We start from the raw sequence: 18,110 nt of genomic DNA, 5'->3' as shown, positions 1-18,110 counted from the left end.
ATCAGGTTTGGGAACTGGGTCACTGAGTGGAGTGATGCGGGCAGAGGGCAGACTGAGGACTGTGGAGAAGGAAGCAGAGGGCAAATTGAAGCTTAGGTGAGGGAGAGGGTGGCTGGGAGGGGACACGGAAAAAATGGACCTTTTTTAGGATGGCTGACACTTGAACATGTTCACGAGAGAAGGAAGGGGGAAGAGCGAGACACAGGAGGCAGACGGGAAAATCACTGAGGCGAGGTCCCCAAGGGGTGGAAGAGGTCGGTCTGGAGAGCACACTGAGGACCCCACAGGGGGTCCTACAGACCATCCCATGTAAGAACCATTAGATCAGAGCTGTGAGTGTGGTCCCCACTCAGCAGTGGGTTCAGCATCCCCTAGGAACGTGTTAGAAATGCAAATTCTCAGACCTCACCCCAGACCTGCTGAATCAGAATGTCGGGGGATGGGGCCCAGCAACCTGTGTTTTAACAACCCCCTGGTGATTCTGACCCTCTCTCAAACCCAGGACTAGCACAGCAGTTCTCCACGCCGGCTGCCCACCCGGTAGAATCACTCGGGAAGGGTTTGCCCAAGCCTCACTCTCGAGAGTCTCATTTCCTTCACATTTGTATTAAATTAAATTAGTATTCAATAACTCTCCCAGGTGATTCTGGGCTCCGTGAGTGTTGGAACCGCTAGGTCAGAGAGAGAATAGACCACATGGAGAGGGAGGGAAGTTGCTTATGGTTTTGGTTTCCTGGTGTTTCACTGTTTATTTTGCAGTGGGAGGGAACTCTTGCAGTGGGATGAAAATCATTTGCCAAGGGTAAGGGGCACACAGGCGGTGGGAGGGCACAGACGTGCAACAGCCACTAATGGGGTGGGAGAGAGGGGCCCCCTGAGACAGAGCCTAATGAAGCATGGCAACCTGCTTTGGGCAGCTGGATGGTCCTCCCTGACGATACCAGCCGGTCCTGATGCAGGAGCAGGGAAGGAAGGAGCAGGATGCAGCTGGGCTAAGCAGAGTCTGTGCAGCAGGGGCTCCTCCAGGCACGAGCCTGGGCTAAAGGGAGGAGCCAGTGCAGGTGACCAGCCATGAGGCCCGGAAGGCAGAGAGAGAACCACACCGCTAAGCTCTCACCAGGTGTCACATGATACATCCTCAAGCTGCCTGGGATTACCAGAACCTAGCTTCACCTAGGTCCCGTCTACATGGAGGCTGTCCACGCTACCAAGACTGGGCAGGATTCGAACCCTGGCCTTCCTCACTCCATCGTACCAGCCAGCCTTTCACTGCTCGCTCCTGACTCCCGAGGTTGGCCGAGCTTCTAATGGACGGTCACCTGGTTCCCCACGTGTCCTACACTTTTTCCTAATCGGGAGACTCCGTGCTCCCTGGTCACCTCCTTCTCACACCTGTGGGTCTCCCCATTCTGTTCTGATAACGCAGGCTTGGCTGCATCACAGCCTTGGAACCTGTCACCCACCTGCCTCTCTGGTGTGACGTGCCCTACCACTCAGCTGACTTCCCAAGCCAGAGGTCTTCCCCCAGCCCTGAACCTTCCACCTTATGTTACCTTTGCTCTTGATTCCACCTCTGAATACCAAAGTGGCCCCACCTCTTCTGTTACTACCATGTCATAGTTGCAGACATGAGCACTTCTTGGCCAGCCTGTTGGACTGGTCATCTTCACCTGTCTTCTCCACCCCCGCCCCTGGCCTGCACGCACACTGCCATCAGCCCTGGGTGTGTAAACAGCGAATCAGACCTTGTAGACCCTTGCTGACGATACCGCAGGCACTCACCGTAATCCGAAAGACACACAAGGAAAGGCTGGCGTGAAAGGTTCCTACCGAAATTATCAGTGGAGAAGCATCCTGTGCTTTTGCCTTGTCACCTGACAGGGTCGTTCAAGCACGCCCCACCAGCTGGAGCCTACCCCCCTGTCAAGCCCCATTCAAGCTTCCCCTCCTCCCCGAGGCCACACCAGGCAGAGCTAGCACGCCCTCCTCCTGGCTCCCACTGGAGCCGGCAGCTCTGTGCTTGAGACCATGGGCTGCCAGTGGGAAACCTGGCCTTATCCAACTTCCACGCAGCCAGAACCATGTTGCTACTGATGGGAACCAGTAACAACACGCAAAAGCTATGGTCTTGCTTGGATGACCCCTGTGCCCAGATCTGTAGTGGATCAACTCCAGCTGCCTCCCAGCCGGTGATGCAGAACCTCTGGACACAAGTTCCGCTGGTGAGACAGGCCCATGAACTACATCAGTCACCCCAAACCCTCTCCCACCTGCCGAGCACCCACTCTGGTTTGGGTCCAGCAGATGTCTCACCTCACCTGTTCTTACTTTGCTGTCCTCATTTTGAGCTGTCTGGCCAACCACCCCCCCACCCCCCACAGTGACTGGAATAGAGAGTCCCCGTGTCTGAGGAGCATGTTTGGGTGGGGCACTGTGGGGTGTCACTGAAGGGAAGGAAGGAGTAAGGAGCCGCGGAGCTCGGGCACCAGAACCCACTCGACGGAAACCTGCCTTTGCCTGGGACGACACTAGTTCCTGTCACCCACTCACAGGCACTGCTCCTGCCACCTGCGGGATCATGGAGCGCTCTGCGGACACCTGTGCCCCCTCCTGGCCTTACCCCACTTCCAGGACGTGCGGTATCAGCCAGACCCTGCCCCTCCTGTTCCCGTCAAGCCTGACAAGAGCTGCAATGTCCACGTGAGTCCAAATTACACTCTACCAACAATGAATTCCAGTCCACACAGGGGACGAGTTTTCCTCACCACGGCCTCCGGTATGTGGCCGGAGCAGCAGCTGGGCGTGCCCACTCGGGTCAGGGGAGACTGAACAGGCACTGACCACATCGCCGTGCCCTACCCACCGCTGTGCACAAGCCAGGCTCAGGAGGGGGTCCCCAAACCGGAGGCCTGGGTTGTCCCTGCCAACTGTGAGGAAAACTCAGTTTAGCAAAACCTGATTTCTCCCTCATCTTTCCCTGCAGAAGTCCAACCATTTGGTTCAAAAAATTTTCAAACAAACCTCAGTGGAATGATACTGTTTCCAAGTTTCAATCTGGTGCTCATTGAAAATCACCCTCAAAGCTCAAGGAGTCACTGCAAAGGATTTCTCCCTTCTTAAATTCAAACAATGTATTAAGACATTCAAATAAACCTCTTTATTCCCCCTTTATTCTTAACAAAGACCTGTTCTAAGCTTTGCTGCACAGACTGCTAAAGGCACCTGACTCCCACTCACGGACAGGTGACCAGAAAGTGCCTGAGGCCAACCTTACACGCAAACTGGGACAGCAGACTGGGGTCGGGGTGAACCTTTTATAAGTCAAAGGGGAAAAAAACAAAGACACAGGCAGGACTCACAAAAACTCCTTGTTTTATTGCACCGAGATCTTGACAACATCTGGGGCCCCTCAGCCCCTGGAACAGAGGTGCAGGTCATGTGCCGTGGACTCGACGCGCACACGGGGCCAAGGTGTGAGCAGGCCCCCAGCCCCGTGTGCGCAGGCCCCCAGCCGAGGGTCAGGGAGTGACAGGACCCAGGACCACTGGGAGGGGTGAGTTAAATGAGACCCATGTTCTAAGTCAACAAAGTCTAAGACTACCACTATAGAAGCTTTATACACGGACACCTAGGATCTGGATTCGTCTTCTGGGCCTATCCTTTCCCTCCCAGTTTGGCCGATGATTCTCCGTGGGATGGGAGGACTTGTCTACTTAACAGTGATACTTAAATGCTGCAGGGTCAGGCCAGTGCTCATCCCTGCCCAGGAGAAAACGGGTACGTTCTCCTCAGGAAAAGCCTTTATAGTTATATAGTGGAGGAAGGAAGAGACTTGTTTGGAGAAGAGGGAGAGAGAGAAAAGAGATCAATTCTGTGCTAGCAAACAAGTGAATTTTTCTTTTTTCAGCTACAGAACATGTTAAAAATATGGTCGGGGAGATAGTTCACGCAGGAATGGATGTCAACATCTCAAGAGAGAAAAAAACCCTGCCCACGGAGGCACCTGCCTTCCCTCCTGAGATGACAAATGACAGAGCCACAGGGCACTGGGGTGGGCCCCTCAGCTTTGAGCAAGGTGTGGTTGACATGCAGGAATCAGTCCTCTGTAGAAGACAAAAAGGCTCCCGGGCCAGTCCAGGCAGAGCCTGGTTCCCATTTGCTGGGACCAGAGCAGCCCCAGCGCAGGCCACTGGTATTATTCTCCCCAACTTTTTAAAGAGAAATACAAAAACAGGAAGAAAAAAACATAAAGATCGACCCACATGAAAAAATTAACATAGCTCCCCGTATAAAAAATGTAACGCTTTTTCGATACCACCAGGATCCCCCAGGCCCCAGAACAAGCAGCAGAGCAAAGGGCAAGGCTCCGTGAGGAAGAAAGTGGGGGCCAGACAAGTGCATCGGGCCTCAGGCTGAGGAGACCACTCGAAGGACAGGACCAGGCACTGGTCCACTCCCACCCGAAGCGGTACCAAGAGGAGAGGAAGCATGGACATGCGCTGAGGGATAATCTTCAGATTTACTTCCATACCTTCTACCGCTGGGACATGCGTCCTTTTTCTGGACAGTATCACCTCACTGAGGCTTTTCCGTATTTATTAAATTATAAGTTCGCAGCACAGCTTGAACAAGATAAAAGAGTGATCGTGATCTTCTCGAGTAATACAATCATCTAAATTCAAAAAGCACTCACAAAATTGAGCAAACAAAGCCAGTATTTGCATATTAGGGAGAGGAAACATATTGCTGATGGAAGCCACAGGCCTGGTCAAAAATAAATGTTTTATATCAAGTAGTAAAATAAACAGAGAATCTACCCCAAGACCACCACCTCAGTAAGGACCCCCGGGTTACTGCAGCTGCAAGGCAGGGTCCAGCAAAGCCACCTCGGAACAAGTAGCAGCCTGAGAAGCAGATGTGTCGGCACATCTTTTCGGCCCCCAACCTGCCCCACTACAGCCACCTGCTCTCCAGAGAGGGTCTAGAGTTTCTTGCAAGAGAGAGATGCACTGGCAGGGCTGCCCGCCTCGCAATTCCATAAAAGGGAGAGGCAGCGGCGTGGGGCCGGCCCGGGGCGCCGCCGACTCTCTTGAGGCTGAACAGGTAAGGCATACGGAGCCCCCACCTGAGGAAGCGGGAGGCGCAGGATGAGCTAGCAGTGCCAGCCGCCAGGAGTGGGGGACGGAGGGCCCGTCGAGAAGAGCAACTGGCTGCACGCCATCATCTCTGGAGCTCGAGGTCACACTGGGAAGGCGCAGCCGCCGTCCTCCCTGCCGTCCCCCGCAGCCCCAGGACAGCATCACAGGGCGCTCAGCCCCATCTCAGGTCCCAGTTGCTGTGCTGCCCCCTGCTCTAAGAGTCCCCGTGTCTGTCACAGTGCGTGTTGTGTCACCAGAGGTCCTGATCCACAGAAGCCCAGGGCCTCTGCGGGCCGTCCCCCATGGCAGGCCTGGAGCCGACAGAGCCAGCAAGTCCTCGGCAAGTGGCTCTTCAGTCCAGATAGACGGTCCCCGGGAAGGGACCGCGTCTCTGGAGGCTGTGAGGCAAAGAACATCATTCTTGAGGGAGAGAAACGAGACCCTAGGAGTCCCACCACCACCCCGGGAGAGCGCGTCCAACACAGGCAACGCCACTGACACGAGATGGAGCCTGGAAACAGCCTGGTCCTCAATCTGCAAGTGACCGGTGTGTGCACACCACACTCCACACCGTACACACCACAGCCCATGCACGACTGCACACACACACACGCACAAACTGACCCATCTTGACAGCTCCAAATTCAGCGGCGATAGCTGAGACTGGAAGCCTTAGCTGGATGAGTCACAGACCAAAAGTTCCGTCTACTCTGAAGTTTCTGGAAGGCATTGAAGTTTCTTTTCTTCTCTCTCTTGAATTTTTTCAATTTCTTTTCCTATGTCAAGAATCACAGTGTCATAATTCCCAAAAAGGGCTCCCCCGGGTCCCGGGGGCTCCTTTCCAAGTGCTTACTACGTGCTAGCACGAGTCTCAACGTGCGACCTGAACTAACAGATTGACACTCCAGTGACCCACGGAAGGTGTCCCCATGACCCCCACTTCACTGACGGAGGAGCAGGAGTGACTGGAGGACACAGGCTTCCTGAACCTGGGCAGCGCGGCTCCAGTCTCGCCTTCGGCCACTCTGCAGTGCTGCTGCCCCTTCAAACAGCCCTGAAAATCCAAGTCCTCCCCAGCGGCCCCCCGAGCTGAGCTACTCCGCGGCGCTCTGCCCCCGCCAGGCGCCACCACGCATCACACCTTCCCTCGGTCGAACTCTTCGTCCCAGTCGTCAATGACTGTGGCCATGCGGGCCAGCCTGCTGTCCTGAATGGCGTCCTGACTGACAGCTGACACCTCGCCGTCCCACGTCAAAACTGCAAGACAGACACTGGCATTGCGACCTGTGTGGGTACCTGGCTGCCCTGTGGATTTACTTCAAGGGTGACGTTTACAAACTAGGCTGGTCTACTCCTAATTATTCAAAAAGTTTTGAGTGCCACCTTTTGGTGAAAATGGATACACAGAGAAGGAAAAGGGGAGGAACAGAGTGGTCTCCGGTGTGTAGGCCAGTCAGTGATCCCGTCACTTAAAAGCAAACACTGTTAACCCCGAATATTTAGTTCTTTTTAAGCCCATGCCCTCATTTGAGAAACAAAGATCTTGCGTTCTTTCTCCGAGTCCGAATTAGAAAAATAATGTTCTAAATAAAAACTTACAGCATGAGTGCTGGATGAGTTTTTCGGTCTGTTGCCTGCCCCGACTCTGGAATTCTAATGCTCTCCCTGGCTGGCCTGCCCTGCCCTGCCCAAACGCCCATGCTCTGCCCTCTCCCCGGCTCCCAGAGCCCAGCAGGAAGCTGCTCTGGATCCCCACCGCAGACAAAACCCGCCTGCAGGGCTCTTGATCTGCATACAATGGCAATGGGGTCAGAGGGGGTACAACAGACATGTACATTCCTCTTCCCATCTTCAGAGCCAAGCAATTCCTATGCACAAGGCTGAACACAGGAGGTCTTTTTCAGGCCTCTCTAGCTCCTCATAAGCCAACTGCAGAAGACAGAAGTCAAGTCTCAAAACCAGTACCTCTTCTCCCATAAGCTTTATCAGATGAATATTTGAGCAATTCCTGGACCACATCGGATTCTCTCTCTCTGTCCCAGGATACAAGAGGAGCCTGTCCCAGCCCTGCAATCAGAATAACATTTACATACATTAAAAATAAACCACCGAGGAAACACTCGTACACCTTTTATTTACAACAGAATTGCAGAACTTACTAATGACAAATTCTTTAGAGAATGTGTAAAAGCAAGCTCTTCCTGCCTGCCTGCCTGCCTGCCTGTGACAAGGGAGTTAACGATTATTCTTTCTCAAGAGAAGAGATTATTGGTCCAAATCAACTCTGCAAAAGATGAAAACCTGAACACTGAAAACAAAACAAAAAACCTACAGGCAGCAGTGAGCCCTCGGTCTGACGGAGGAAGGGACGGGAGCTCCCCATGGAGGCTCCTCGCCTGCAGGGAAGGGGCAGAAACCAGAGCAGCGCGAACTGGAGGGACAAGGTGCCGCCGCCACCACCACCACCGCAGCTTCGCAGGGCAGCTCCCACCGCCCTGCCCGCAGAGAGCCTGGCCAGCAAGGACATCTGCACAGACAGCACTGACCACCCCTTATCAGGGCTCTAGAAACGATGTCTTAGCTGCTCCTGGCCTGCCCAGTCCCCCTAACCACCCACAACTGTCAGAATAGACTCACCTCCCCAAACACAAGCCTGACCTCATCTCTCTGGTCCGCCAATTTGGCAATGACCTGGTGCCCTTCAGGCTCAGTGCTCTGAGCAGGACAGCGTCCACTGTCTGCCCCCGGCCTGTCCCCCACCCCCTCTCCAGCCGCTCCTCAGCACAGCTCGGGCCCGGTGGTCACGCGGAGCCACCCGCAACCGGGGCTCTGGCCTCTTTAGGGTCACAAATGCCTGCCCCAATTCTGGGATCATGAACAAACACACGGGGTGCTGGGCGTGCCCGCCGCGCACTTCCTGCTCTGCACTGGGCGGAGAGCCCTGGGGCCCGGCAGCACCTCCCGCTTGGATGACGTGCTCACAAAGTGACCCCGTCTGACGACAGCCGGTCTCTGCAGCCTTTTCTCCAATGACACACGGGCTGCCTGAAGTGGCCATTCCTCACTGCCTAGCAGTTAGTGCTTTTGCCGTGTAATTAATGGAATTCCGTGTTTATTCATGAATTCGTTTCTCCGGAGTTTGATAAACTACAAACCCATCCCCGGGAACCAGTGTGCCCCCAAAGCACAAACAGCAGACCCCAGACGATCCTTCACCTGGGGGCCCCTTCCTGAGGCGCTGAGGACCTTCTCTCCCCTCATTTAACAGACACATTCCACCAGGAGAGCCTGGTGAAACGAGCTGGCCCACTAAGGAAAAAGAAAACACAACGTGGACGAGGCGCTTGGTGGAGGCCTCAGCCCAGGCACGGCCACAGCACACAGAACCCCACTGCAAAAGGCCACACGATCTTCAGGAAGGCCGGCTACAAAGAGAGGCAGCGGGAGGTGCGCTTCTGAACCCAATGCTGCAAGTTCAAGTGGCAAAGAAAAACGCCAGGCTGGGCGGCCCAGGAGTAATTCCAGTGGGAAGGTTTAGATGGGAACAGCCCTGAACCAGAAGAAACACTGCGCTCCCAGAACGTGTGAAGTTTACACGTACCCCATCTTTTCCTGCAGGGTAGTTTGGGCTGAACGATCTGCCAGGTCAGGAGGCCCGAGTGGGCAGACAGCTGGCACGAGGGCAGAGGTAAGAGGTCTTCCAGCGGGCCCCTCCCAAGGTACCGCACCTGCCTCTAGCCGCACAGGGCAGGCTGGCTCCCACCCCTGCTCCCCTGGCGTCCCCTCCCGGCCCAGTGCACACCTGTGGGGCCTCCAGGAGCCTGGCCATTCACAGCTGTCCCTGGCCTGCTCCCAGGGACTTCAGAGCCCCTCTGGCCCTCAGGCTCATTCTCTTCTACTTCCTGCTGTGACTCCTGCTTCCTTTTTTTCTTTCTCTTTTTCCTTGGTGATGCTGCAACAGCCTCTGGCTGGACGACATCTGAGGAAGAGCAGCTCCTAGGAAGTCAGAGTTGACAGTCAGCTCCTAGCAAACTGAGGCCCAGATACCCCGTGAACTCTGGTGCATGTGCCTCAGCCCTCCAGAAGAGCCCCAGGAGACTCCACCCGAACCTGACCAGGACCTGCCCACGGCCACAGTCCAGAAAAGCACACAAGTGCGTTTTTAATCCGAGGCAAGTCCCACAAGGTGGACGACAGGACCCCAGCGCGGCCCGGCCCGGGTGGGAAATACAGGCCGGGCAGCGCCTGTATTTCCAGACAGCACCCACTGGGAGTGGGCTGTGTGTGAGCGGAGGCGCAGGGCTCTCGGCTCTCACCCACGCCGAGGTGGGTGGTCCCGGCGGAGGCCGTCTTCTCCGCCAAGGCCCTCAGCTCCCTGCCTCCTCCTCTTCCTGCGGCTCACGCGGTGGCCGTCGCTCACGCATCCCACGGGCCAGCCGTTCCCCGGCTGCTGTCCGCCCTCTTCCTCCGGTCTGCCCGCCAGCGGCTCCGCCCGACCCTCCTTCCTATGCGCGGGGCTCCAGGGTGGCCCTGGCATGCGCCCCGCCTGCAGAGGGGAGGCGTCCGTGTCCCCCGTGTGCTTCCTCTTCCTCTTCCTCCTCTTCCTAGGAGGCCCTGGAGGGGCCGCCACAGCTGTGCAGGCCTCTGAGCCCTGGCCCTGGGTCTCTCCCACGCGGGTCTTCTTTCTCTTCTTACAGAGACCCTGGGGGGGCTCGATGGCCTCTGGCAGCTGGTGTGAGGGGGCCCGGAAGCCCCCGTTGACCTGAGGCAGGGGCACAGAGGCGGGCGAGTGGCTCTGTGGGTCTGATGTCCCGAGAGGCGGGGGGCTGCTGGACAGTGACGGGGAGTGGGGGCCAAGGGGGGGCTTCAGATGGCTGGATGGTCTCGGAGCAGGTGACACAGCCCTGTAGGGACAGTCAGGTAGTGAGGACAGGCTGAGCTCTCCCTGCCTGCCCTCCCTCGGCCCCTTCCCTCGCAGGTCAGGATTTTAAAAGACTTTCGCCTGTAAACCTCAGATATATGTACATTTCAGCGAACGTTAGAAAATACATGCTAACAAATTCAACTCTTAAGATCAAAGTTAATAAAAATCGTTACATATCTCTTAGTTTCTTGTCACCAGGCAGTTCAAAGTACTTTTGCAAACCCTAATGTTTCAGATTCTCAGTACAAATGTGTTGGGAGGAAACCTCCACTAAGCAATAAATGTCCAGCCTCCGCAAGTATCAGGTGTCTGAGCACAGGCGGTGAGTCTTATAAGAAAGGCGGCTATGAGCCTACGCATCTTCCACTATTACCCTTCAAGGATTTTCCTCTGAAACTTGGGGTTCAGGAAAATCAGGGAAACAGACTTTCCAGTCAGATGATACAGCAAGACAAGTAAAGGGCAGGATCTAGAGCAAATCAAGTGAGACTCTTGGATCTCCTCCTGCCAGCTATGCGACCTTGGAAAAAGTCAACTTTCCACTCTGGGCCACAATTTTCTCATCTGTGAATGTGTGACAATAAACCCATCTCCAAGGGTTGCTAATTAAACAGGACTGTCTCAACATCATCTAACTAGACAACAAACTCTGATGGCAACATACAAACTGCACTACTATATCACGCTACTCTGCGTTTTCTGGAATTAAAAAAAAAAAAGTTATATGTCAAAGAAACAAAGAAAAAATACCCAATAAATGTCTTGGATGTTTAAGGACCTAGCATGTGCAAAACCCCCGTGCCAGGACTGAGAGCGGGAGGGGGGCTGGACAAAGGGAACAGCGGGGCCCCGAACGAGGAGGGCAGGGAGGGCACGTTGGCGCCGCAGCAACGCCAAGCCCGCCCAAACCACCCCACGTCCTCGCGCCCCATCTTCCTTCGCTCCTTCCTCCCTCCCCAGCTGCCAAAGGCCTTGATAGCCCCTCAGCCTTCAAACAAGCCGTTTATCAGTAATTCTGGGCCTTTGGCCTTGGACTCACAAAGGAACACGAGCACCCCTGTACGGAGCGGGCCAGGAGGCGACAGCCCAAACCTCCAGGGGGGCATCTCCGCAGGAGCCTGAAAAGCTCCCAAAGAACCTCGCCTCCCGCAGCAGCCTCCGCAGCGCACGGGGGGCGCCTGAGTCCCCTCGGGAGGCCCTCAGGGCCAGGGTGACAGACCCCACCCTACCCGAGATAAGCCAGGGAGCACCGCTGGGAGACACAACCAGTGCACAGGACCCTGAGCTCACGCATGGTCTGTTCAAACACCCCCCCCTTCCACTTCCGGGTCCTGTCACGGGGCTGGGGGGCCATAGGCAGATCAGCTCACAACACACGCATCACCACGAGCACGTGGCAGACGACGGAAGATGAAGACAGAGTAAAAAAGCCAGGGCCTGAGAGACCAAGCCGCCTCTGCCCCACTGAAGCCCCTTCAGCAGGAGGACAGAGGAGACACCGGGCAGACCTGTGTGCTGTCCCCACGGGGGAGGAGCAGCCGTCCTGCTTACCGGATTGTACTGACAGGCCACGTGGAGGCGACGACGGGGTGAGTGGGTTTCCGGGGGGAGGTGAGGTCGGAGGATGGAGAGAGGGGAGGTGGACGGAGGTCATTGCCGGTTGCCCTCCGCAGGGTGCTGGCCTGCAGTTATTGACATAAATAAAAACTTGGTGCTCTAAAAAAGGTTGCCGTGAGTGAAGAGAAAAAGTAAAAATAAAATAAAAATAAAATAAAAAATAAAAGAGCCCAGAAAGAAGGATGAGAGGACAGAAGAACAAAAAAGGGGGCGTGAGGGGTGGGAGAATGGTAGAAGAAGAATCAGAAGTGTTTTTGGTTAGAAACAAAAAGGAAAAAACGAAGGAAGTTTAAACAAAAATCTCAGTACGACAATTACATCACGGAGCTTCGAGGTGCACACAGAGGTGCCAGCCAGCCCGCGTCCCGTGCGTCCCCGTGCTCAGAGCTCCCTGCCGGGGCCCGTTCCCAGAGGCTCCCTTAGGACATCTGTCCACAGATGGAGACAGAGGACAGCTGTGTGGCCCTGACCCTCTATCGGCCACTGGCCTCATCCAATGACAGAGATGCCACAACCTGCCTGCGCCTGGACAGCCCTCTGCCACCTAGGGACACCCAACGTCTCAGCTCCTCGGGCGGCCAAATGCCCCTGTGCTGCCGCCCCACCTCCCAAACTACAATCGAACCCGCTCCCCAACCCCGACCGACACCCTCCCACACACCCACCTTCCTGGCAGAAAGGGCCAGCTTTTTGGCCGGCGGAGGAGACATGGTGTTAGCGGGCTCGGGGGAGGCGCTGCTCAGGTCGGGGCACTTGGCCTTCACCAGCTCCGCGTCCTCTCGGGCCGGCAGCACCTTGGCGGGGCCGGCAGAGTGGGTTCCCTGAGAATCGCCAGGAGGGGCGGCTCCACTCTGGGGTGCCGGGGGGGGCCTGGCGGGGCCACCACCAGCAGGGTGCTCAGGGCTGGAGGCCCTCCTCTCGGCAGCTGGGCCCTCATCACCCACCTTGGGCCCGAGCCCGTTGGCGGTCCTGGCAGCCGGGGGCCGAGGTGAGGTAGAGAGGGTGGCCCTGCCGTCCCAGGAGCCGGGCCTGCGGCCCTCACACCTGCTGCCGCCCAGCTCGCCGGCGCCGGGGGGCCCCGGGGAGGTTTTGAGCGGTGGGGAGAAGTGCTGCAGGGGGGCTGGTTTCTTGACTTTCTTTCCAGGCTCATCCAGAACAGTCGGCACGTGGGGAGGCGTTTTGCAGGGCTTGGGGGAAGGGGACCCCAGGGGTGGCTTGGGAGGAGTGTATCCGTTCTGAGACTTCAGGCCCGATACAGAGCCATTCCTGGCAACGGGCACCCCGAGCTCTTCAGGGGTCTGAGGCTTCTTCATTGTCACAGGGTCTGGTCTCTAAAGGGGAGCAAAGCAGAGGAGGCGGTCAAAGCCGGAGGGAGCACAGCCGGCTGGCGGGGGCCCCACAAGGAGGCAGCAGGCAGGGGCTCTGAGGGGCAACTCTAGACAAATTATTTACACGGACACACGAGACAGATACTGTTACTTCTCTGCAGTATCTTCTGAGTTGCGCACGTACGGGTGTGCCTCTTTATAATTACCTTTACTACGAAAGCAGTACATGTTCATCAAGATTTGAGAAATACAAAAAAATAAAAAGGGAAAAAATTTACCAAGTTCCATCACCTAAACATAACCCTCCAGTAATAGGCTGGTGTCTTCTCCCTTTGGGCTTTTCTTCTGACACAGGTGCACAGGAGCATCTCAGTTTCACCATATGCTGTTATCACCTTTGTACTCTGGCCCATCAACCAAGGTCTTTAATGTTTGACTAGCGACCATCTCATTGCATGAAGAGTTTATAAACCAGACTGGCTCCAGGTCTCCTTGACATGACCACTAAGGTGCTAAGTGCCCCATCCTTCTCCATAGCACCGTCACAACTGGGTCTACGCCACTCACTCACCGAAATGCTCCCCGAGGCCTGCGTCGGTGCTGTTTACCACGACATGCCACCTCCACCCCCAACCAGGTCAGGGTCTTAGAGACTATGTGCTGAAGGAATGGTCAAAAGACTGAATCTGGGGGCTTCCCTGGTGGCGCAGTGGTTGAGAGTCCGCCTGCCGATGCAGGGGACACGGGTTTGTGCCCCGGTCCGGGAAGTTCCCACATGTCGCGGAGCGGCTGGGCCCATGAGCCATGGCTGCTGAGCCTGCGCGTCCGGAGCCTGTGCTCCGCAACGGGAGAGGCCACAGCGGTAAGAGGCCCGCGTACCGCCAAAAAAAAAAAAAAAAAGACTGAATCTTCTTCTGTACTTAGTACTCCACGCTAATTTTTTAGAAATGGCATTACTAGGCTGTTAATATTTTCATAAATTAGGATGCATACTGCCACACTGCACTTACTGTACTCTTGCCGGCAACAATTTTTTCCCAAAACACTTGCTAATTTGATACTATTTTGAATCGCTTAAACATCCGTACCCTCTGCACAGGCAACAGACTGGTTTTACGTCACTTAGGCCATTATTTCTTTATTAGCATTCTTCCTAAAATGAATAATCTTCCCGCTGTGCTGCAAAACCTGTTCACTTATTGAGCACTTAAGTACATGGAACTTACACAATGTTACTTAGAGTAAAATAACTTTTGTGCAACTGCAGTGTATTTGGGAAGTTATTTTCATGATGAAAACACGCAGGGTCAGTGAAGAGGCCTTGCGGTGGCCTGACCAGGGGGTGGGGTGGGGGGCAGGCGTGGGGGGGGCCATGCTCGCCCTCAGGCACCCCCATGCCCGTTGCTGTTCCTCTGAGCAGCACCCAAGGCTTCTGGCTTTCCTGCTCTGGCCACAGTGACCACCACCTTTGCAACCAGGTCATGGCATGTCATTGCTACGTCAACTCTAATGCTTCTATTTCAGCTTCTATTTTCTTGAATGTTGGAAAGGAAACAGATTTGCATAAATGACTAAAACCCCTGTAGACATGTGAAGGCCCCGGCAGCCTGTGTTTGGATTTGATCTTCATACTGAAGGGAAAGGATCACAGAAGTAGTCAACAGAGAGGGCCGTTCTATTTTTGAATTACGAATTACGTTATAAGGAAACTGCTATTATCTTATTAATAAAACTGAGTTCTTAACTTTTTTTAGTACAAAATTTCAAATACATACGAAAATAACTTCAAGGGTATTCCTTAATTGTTAACACTTTACCACATTAGCTTTCCTGCTCTCTCTCCTTCTGCATATATACATGTGTATGTATGTACATATATATTTTCCTAACTATATGAGTTAAATTTTAGACACGACGTCCTTTTACCTCCATACACACCCACGAGTATTCCTAAAAACAAAGGACGTTCTCTTAGCATAACCACAGTATAATTATCAAAATCAGAAAATTAACACTGGTACAAACTACTCACATTTTTAGTATTAAAATGTGCGGATAAAATATTTTTTTCCCAGATGCTTAAGGCCAGAGGTTTGCTTGGGAAACCTGTCACTGCACTTCCGCATGGCAGCTGCTCTAAGGTGGGGACACACTGGGAGCTCTAAGTCTTGATTTGCTGAGTCAGGTTTTCTCATCACTGTCCCCCTCTTCCTTCTCACCATTGTTGGCTCCGTGACCCACTTCAGAAAGAACGTGGGATACAGCAGGACTGCTGTCTGCACTCTCCTTCCATCGGGCCGAGCTCCCCAGCACGAAGAGGTCTGGGGGCTCCACGATCCCCTGAGAGGCAGAGGCACGAAGAACGGCAATGATTACATCGATCCTCTTAAACAAGTACCTTTCCAGTCACTGATGAGGATGTGGTCCCATTGCTGATATTCTTCCTGCTGTGGTCTGGAACCACCCTGGGGTGGCTGGGAAGGGAGGAGGCTGTCCTGCAGATGGAGCCCTCAGGACTCTTCTTAGAGCCTGGAATCCTGTCAAAGGAAGAGAACAAAGTCAGGGAGTGTCTTACTAAAGCCGCAGAGGCTTTACCAAAACTGAGTGTGAGAAGGAATCAGAATACAGAAGTCAAGGTTACAATTCCATTCCTAAAAGAAAAGGGCAGGCAGGGAGTTCCCTGGTGGCCTAGTGGTTAGGATTCCAGGCTTTCACTGCAGTGGCCCGGGTTCAATCCCTGGTCTGGGAACTGAGATCCCACAAGCCATGCTGCACAGATAAATAAAAAAAGACAGGCAAAGGCAGAAAAACAGCCAGAGGGAACCATGACTGTCCCAACGTGCTTCTCTGAAGCTGACTTCGCCCTTAAACCATGAGAACTTACTACGCAGCCTCAGATTCTGCTCAACGTAAGCAAAGAGCAAATTACTCAGTTCTTCCGAGATTATTAGAGTCTCAGTCTATCAGAAAGCCATCCTGGAGCAGCAAAACACCTCCCTGCTCCACATCCTCATCCTCCAGGTCGGTGACAATCAGTCCCAAGAAGAGGCACCTTCCAAAGGCCTACACCCTCTGACTACTTAGCCTCTACCCCCTGACAACCTACCTCACTGCCCACCGGGATCACTTTCCCCAGAGGCAGGTCTGTACGCCAGCCGATAGCCAGATGGAACGCATCTAATGTGGGGCAATGATGTAATAGACAACCTTCCAATTTACATTCAAAGCCACCTCACTGTGGGGCAGATGGACTCCTGCTCTGACCTTCCCACAGGCTCTGGCTTTGACTCAACAGCCAAGTGGGCGTGATCTAAGTGCCCTTCCCAGTGGCCGCTCTCCACGACAGCTGACTGGCAGGAGAGCTGCTCCAAGAGCTTCCCTCCTGCAGAATTCCAGTCACTTTCATGCAGGGAAAGGCCAGGGAGGCCGATCGGGGCGAGAGCAGAGTGAAGGCGAGCGCTCTGGGGGGTGGGGGTGGGGAGCCGGTTACCGCAGGTAGAAGAGGACGTAGGCCTGCTGGTTCAGAACCACCTTGATGTTGCTGGAGTGGACAAAGGAGTCGTTCATCTGGTACCACTGTCCATTGCTTGCCTGAGCAGCGCAGGGTGTGGACGAAACAAAACACAACGATCAACACTTCTGCGATCCTTACTTTTAACAAGGAAAGGAAAAAACCTTTTAGCTGCCACATGTATCCCAGTGCTGATGAACTAACTAGCAATGATTTCATAAAATGTCAAGTATCCCTCTAACTTTGAATGTGCCCCTGAGTGTGCTGGAGTCCCCCTTCCTTCCTGGCACCCCAAAAGATGCGAGCCTTCCTTGTGGAAGGCTATTTTGACAGGTCTGCTCAGCACAGCCTCTCCCACCAATATCTGGCCTTCTGAGACTTCTCCAGGGGGTCTAAGGACAGGGCACTGGCAGCAGCCCCCCTCCAGTGTCTCATCGCAAGGCCAAGAGTGGGACAGATCCTGGTGAGACAGGTTTAAAGCACGTCTTTGCACTCCACGAAGAAACAACAACAGGACCTGGACACAACCACAAAACACGGCCACTTTCCACAGAATAAACATTCTGCAGAGGTCACATCTGGACTTGTGCAAACAGGCACCGCAAACCTGCCCCCCGGAGGTAGCACGCGTACCACCACCTAAGACAGCCTGACACCAACACAGGAGCCACTGACCTTCACGTAGCAGTAATAGTGCCCGGCGTGGCAGCTATAGCCCGAGTGGACCAGGACAGCATACAGTCCGTACATGACAGGCTCACCATTACTCTGGGACATATACGGACGGATGTTCAGGAATTCCGGATATCCCACATCCTGTTTGAAAAGCCAAGGAAAAGGCAATTACAATTCACCATTGGGAGTAAGGGTCACCTTGCCCTCTCCATCAGCTGGTCTTTAACGATGTGGGGCAATGGGCACACAGCAAGGCTGAGGCGGGGGCCTCCCTTAGTCAGTGATTAGAAAAGAAGCAGAAAAGTGCAGTCTTTCTATGGAAACTCTATGGAATTTCTATGAGAAACTCTTACTTTATTGTCTTGACAAGTGGTTTATGGTCTCCTATCTTAGCCGTGCATCCCAATTAGTTCTCTCACTACCTGGGTCCCACATGTGAAAGGAGAAGAGTTCTTCATTCTCCTCCCTGCCACCATGCAGGAACACTGCAAGGGGAGTACAGGGGGACAGCGCTGGGAGTCAGGGCTTCAGGAAAACAGGTGCTGACTCCACACGGCTAATTGAAACAGCAGGTTAAAATTTTAATGGAGTAGCTCAGGATGCAGGTCATGCCATAAGTTATTTTAGAAATCAACAATCTTTCATAAGAAAATATTACCAAACATGATCTTTGAATGATACAGATATAACATACTTGCATTTCTGCCTGTGCACATATAGACTTTTAAAAAAATGAAGTACAGTGACTTCCCTGGCAGTCCAGTGGATAACACTCCACACTTCCACTGCAGGGGGCACGGGTTCAAACCCTGGTCTGGGAACTAAGATCCCCCATGCCGCACAGTGCGGCCAAAAAAAGAAGTACGGTTTACACAGAGTGAAAATAGGAGTACAGTTTGGTGAGTTCTGACCAGTGT

The 18,110-nt window shown here is 54.1% G+C and overlaps 1 protein-coding gene across 4 annotated transcripts in view; it reads right to left on the bottom strand.

The window, feature by feature from the left end:
• Positions 1-3,355: 3,355 nt before the first annotated feature.
• USP36 (ubiquitin specific peptidase 36) overlaps positions 3,356-18,110 on the bottom strand; it is a 34,508-nt gene continuing 19,753 nt past the window's right edge. For 2 of the 4 annotated variants that reach the window (XM_060133244.1, XM_060133245.1), the window contains 11 exons: positions 17,194-17,334; positions 16,498-16,598; positions 15,406-15,544; positions 12,345-13,010; positions 11,614-11,744; positions 9,455-10,042; positions 8,941-9,134; positions 7,104-7,205; positions 6,280-6,395; positions 5,763-5,914; positions 3,356-5,536 (listed from right to left, as the gene is read on the bottom strand). In XM_060133244.1, coding sequence (XP_059989227.1) covers positions 5,783-5,914; positions 6,280-6,395; positions 7,104-7,205; positions 8,941-9,134; positions 9,455-10,042; positions 11,614-11,744; positions 12,345-13,010; positions 15,406-15,544; positions 16,498-16,598; positions 17,194-17,334 — 2,310 coding nt within the window. In that variant the 3' untranslated portion in view covers positions 3,356-5,536; positions 5,763-5,782. Of the gene's footprint in view, positions 5,537-5,762; positions 5,915-6,279; positions 6,396-7,103; positions 7,206-8,940; positions 9,135-9,454; positions 10,043-11,613; positions 11,779-12,344; positions 13,011-15,405; positions 15,545-16,497; positions 16,599-17,193; positions 17,335-18,110 lie in introns of those variants that run through there. The other 2 variants (XR_009537439.1, XR_009537440.1) reach the window with 2 other exon arrangements.

Source organism: Lagenorhynchus albirostris, chromosome 20 (assembly GCF_949774975.1).
Source record: "Lagenorhynchus albirostris chromosome 20, mLagAlb1.1, whole genome shotgun sequence".
Taxonomy (NCBI): Eukaryota; Metazoa; Chordata; class Mammalia; order Artiodactyla; family Delphinidae; genus Lagenorhynchus; species Lagenorhynchus albirostris.
This window is presented reverse-complemented; position numbering and strand designations above follow the sequence as displayed.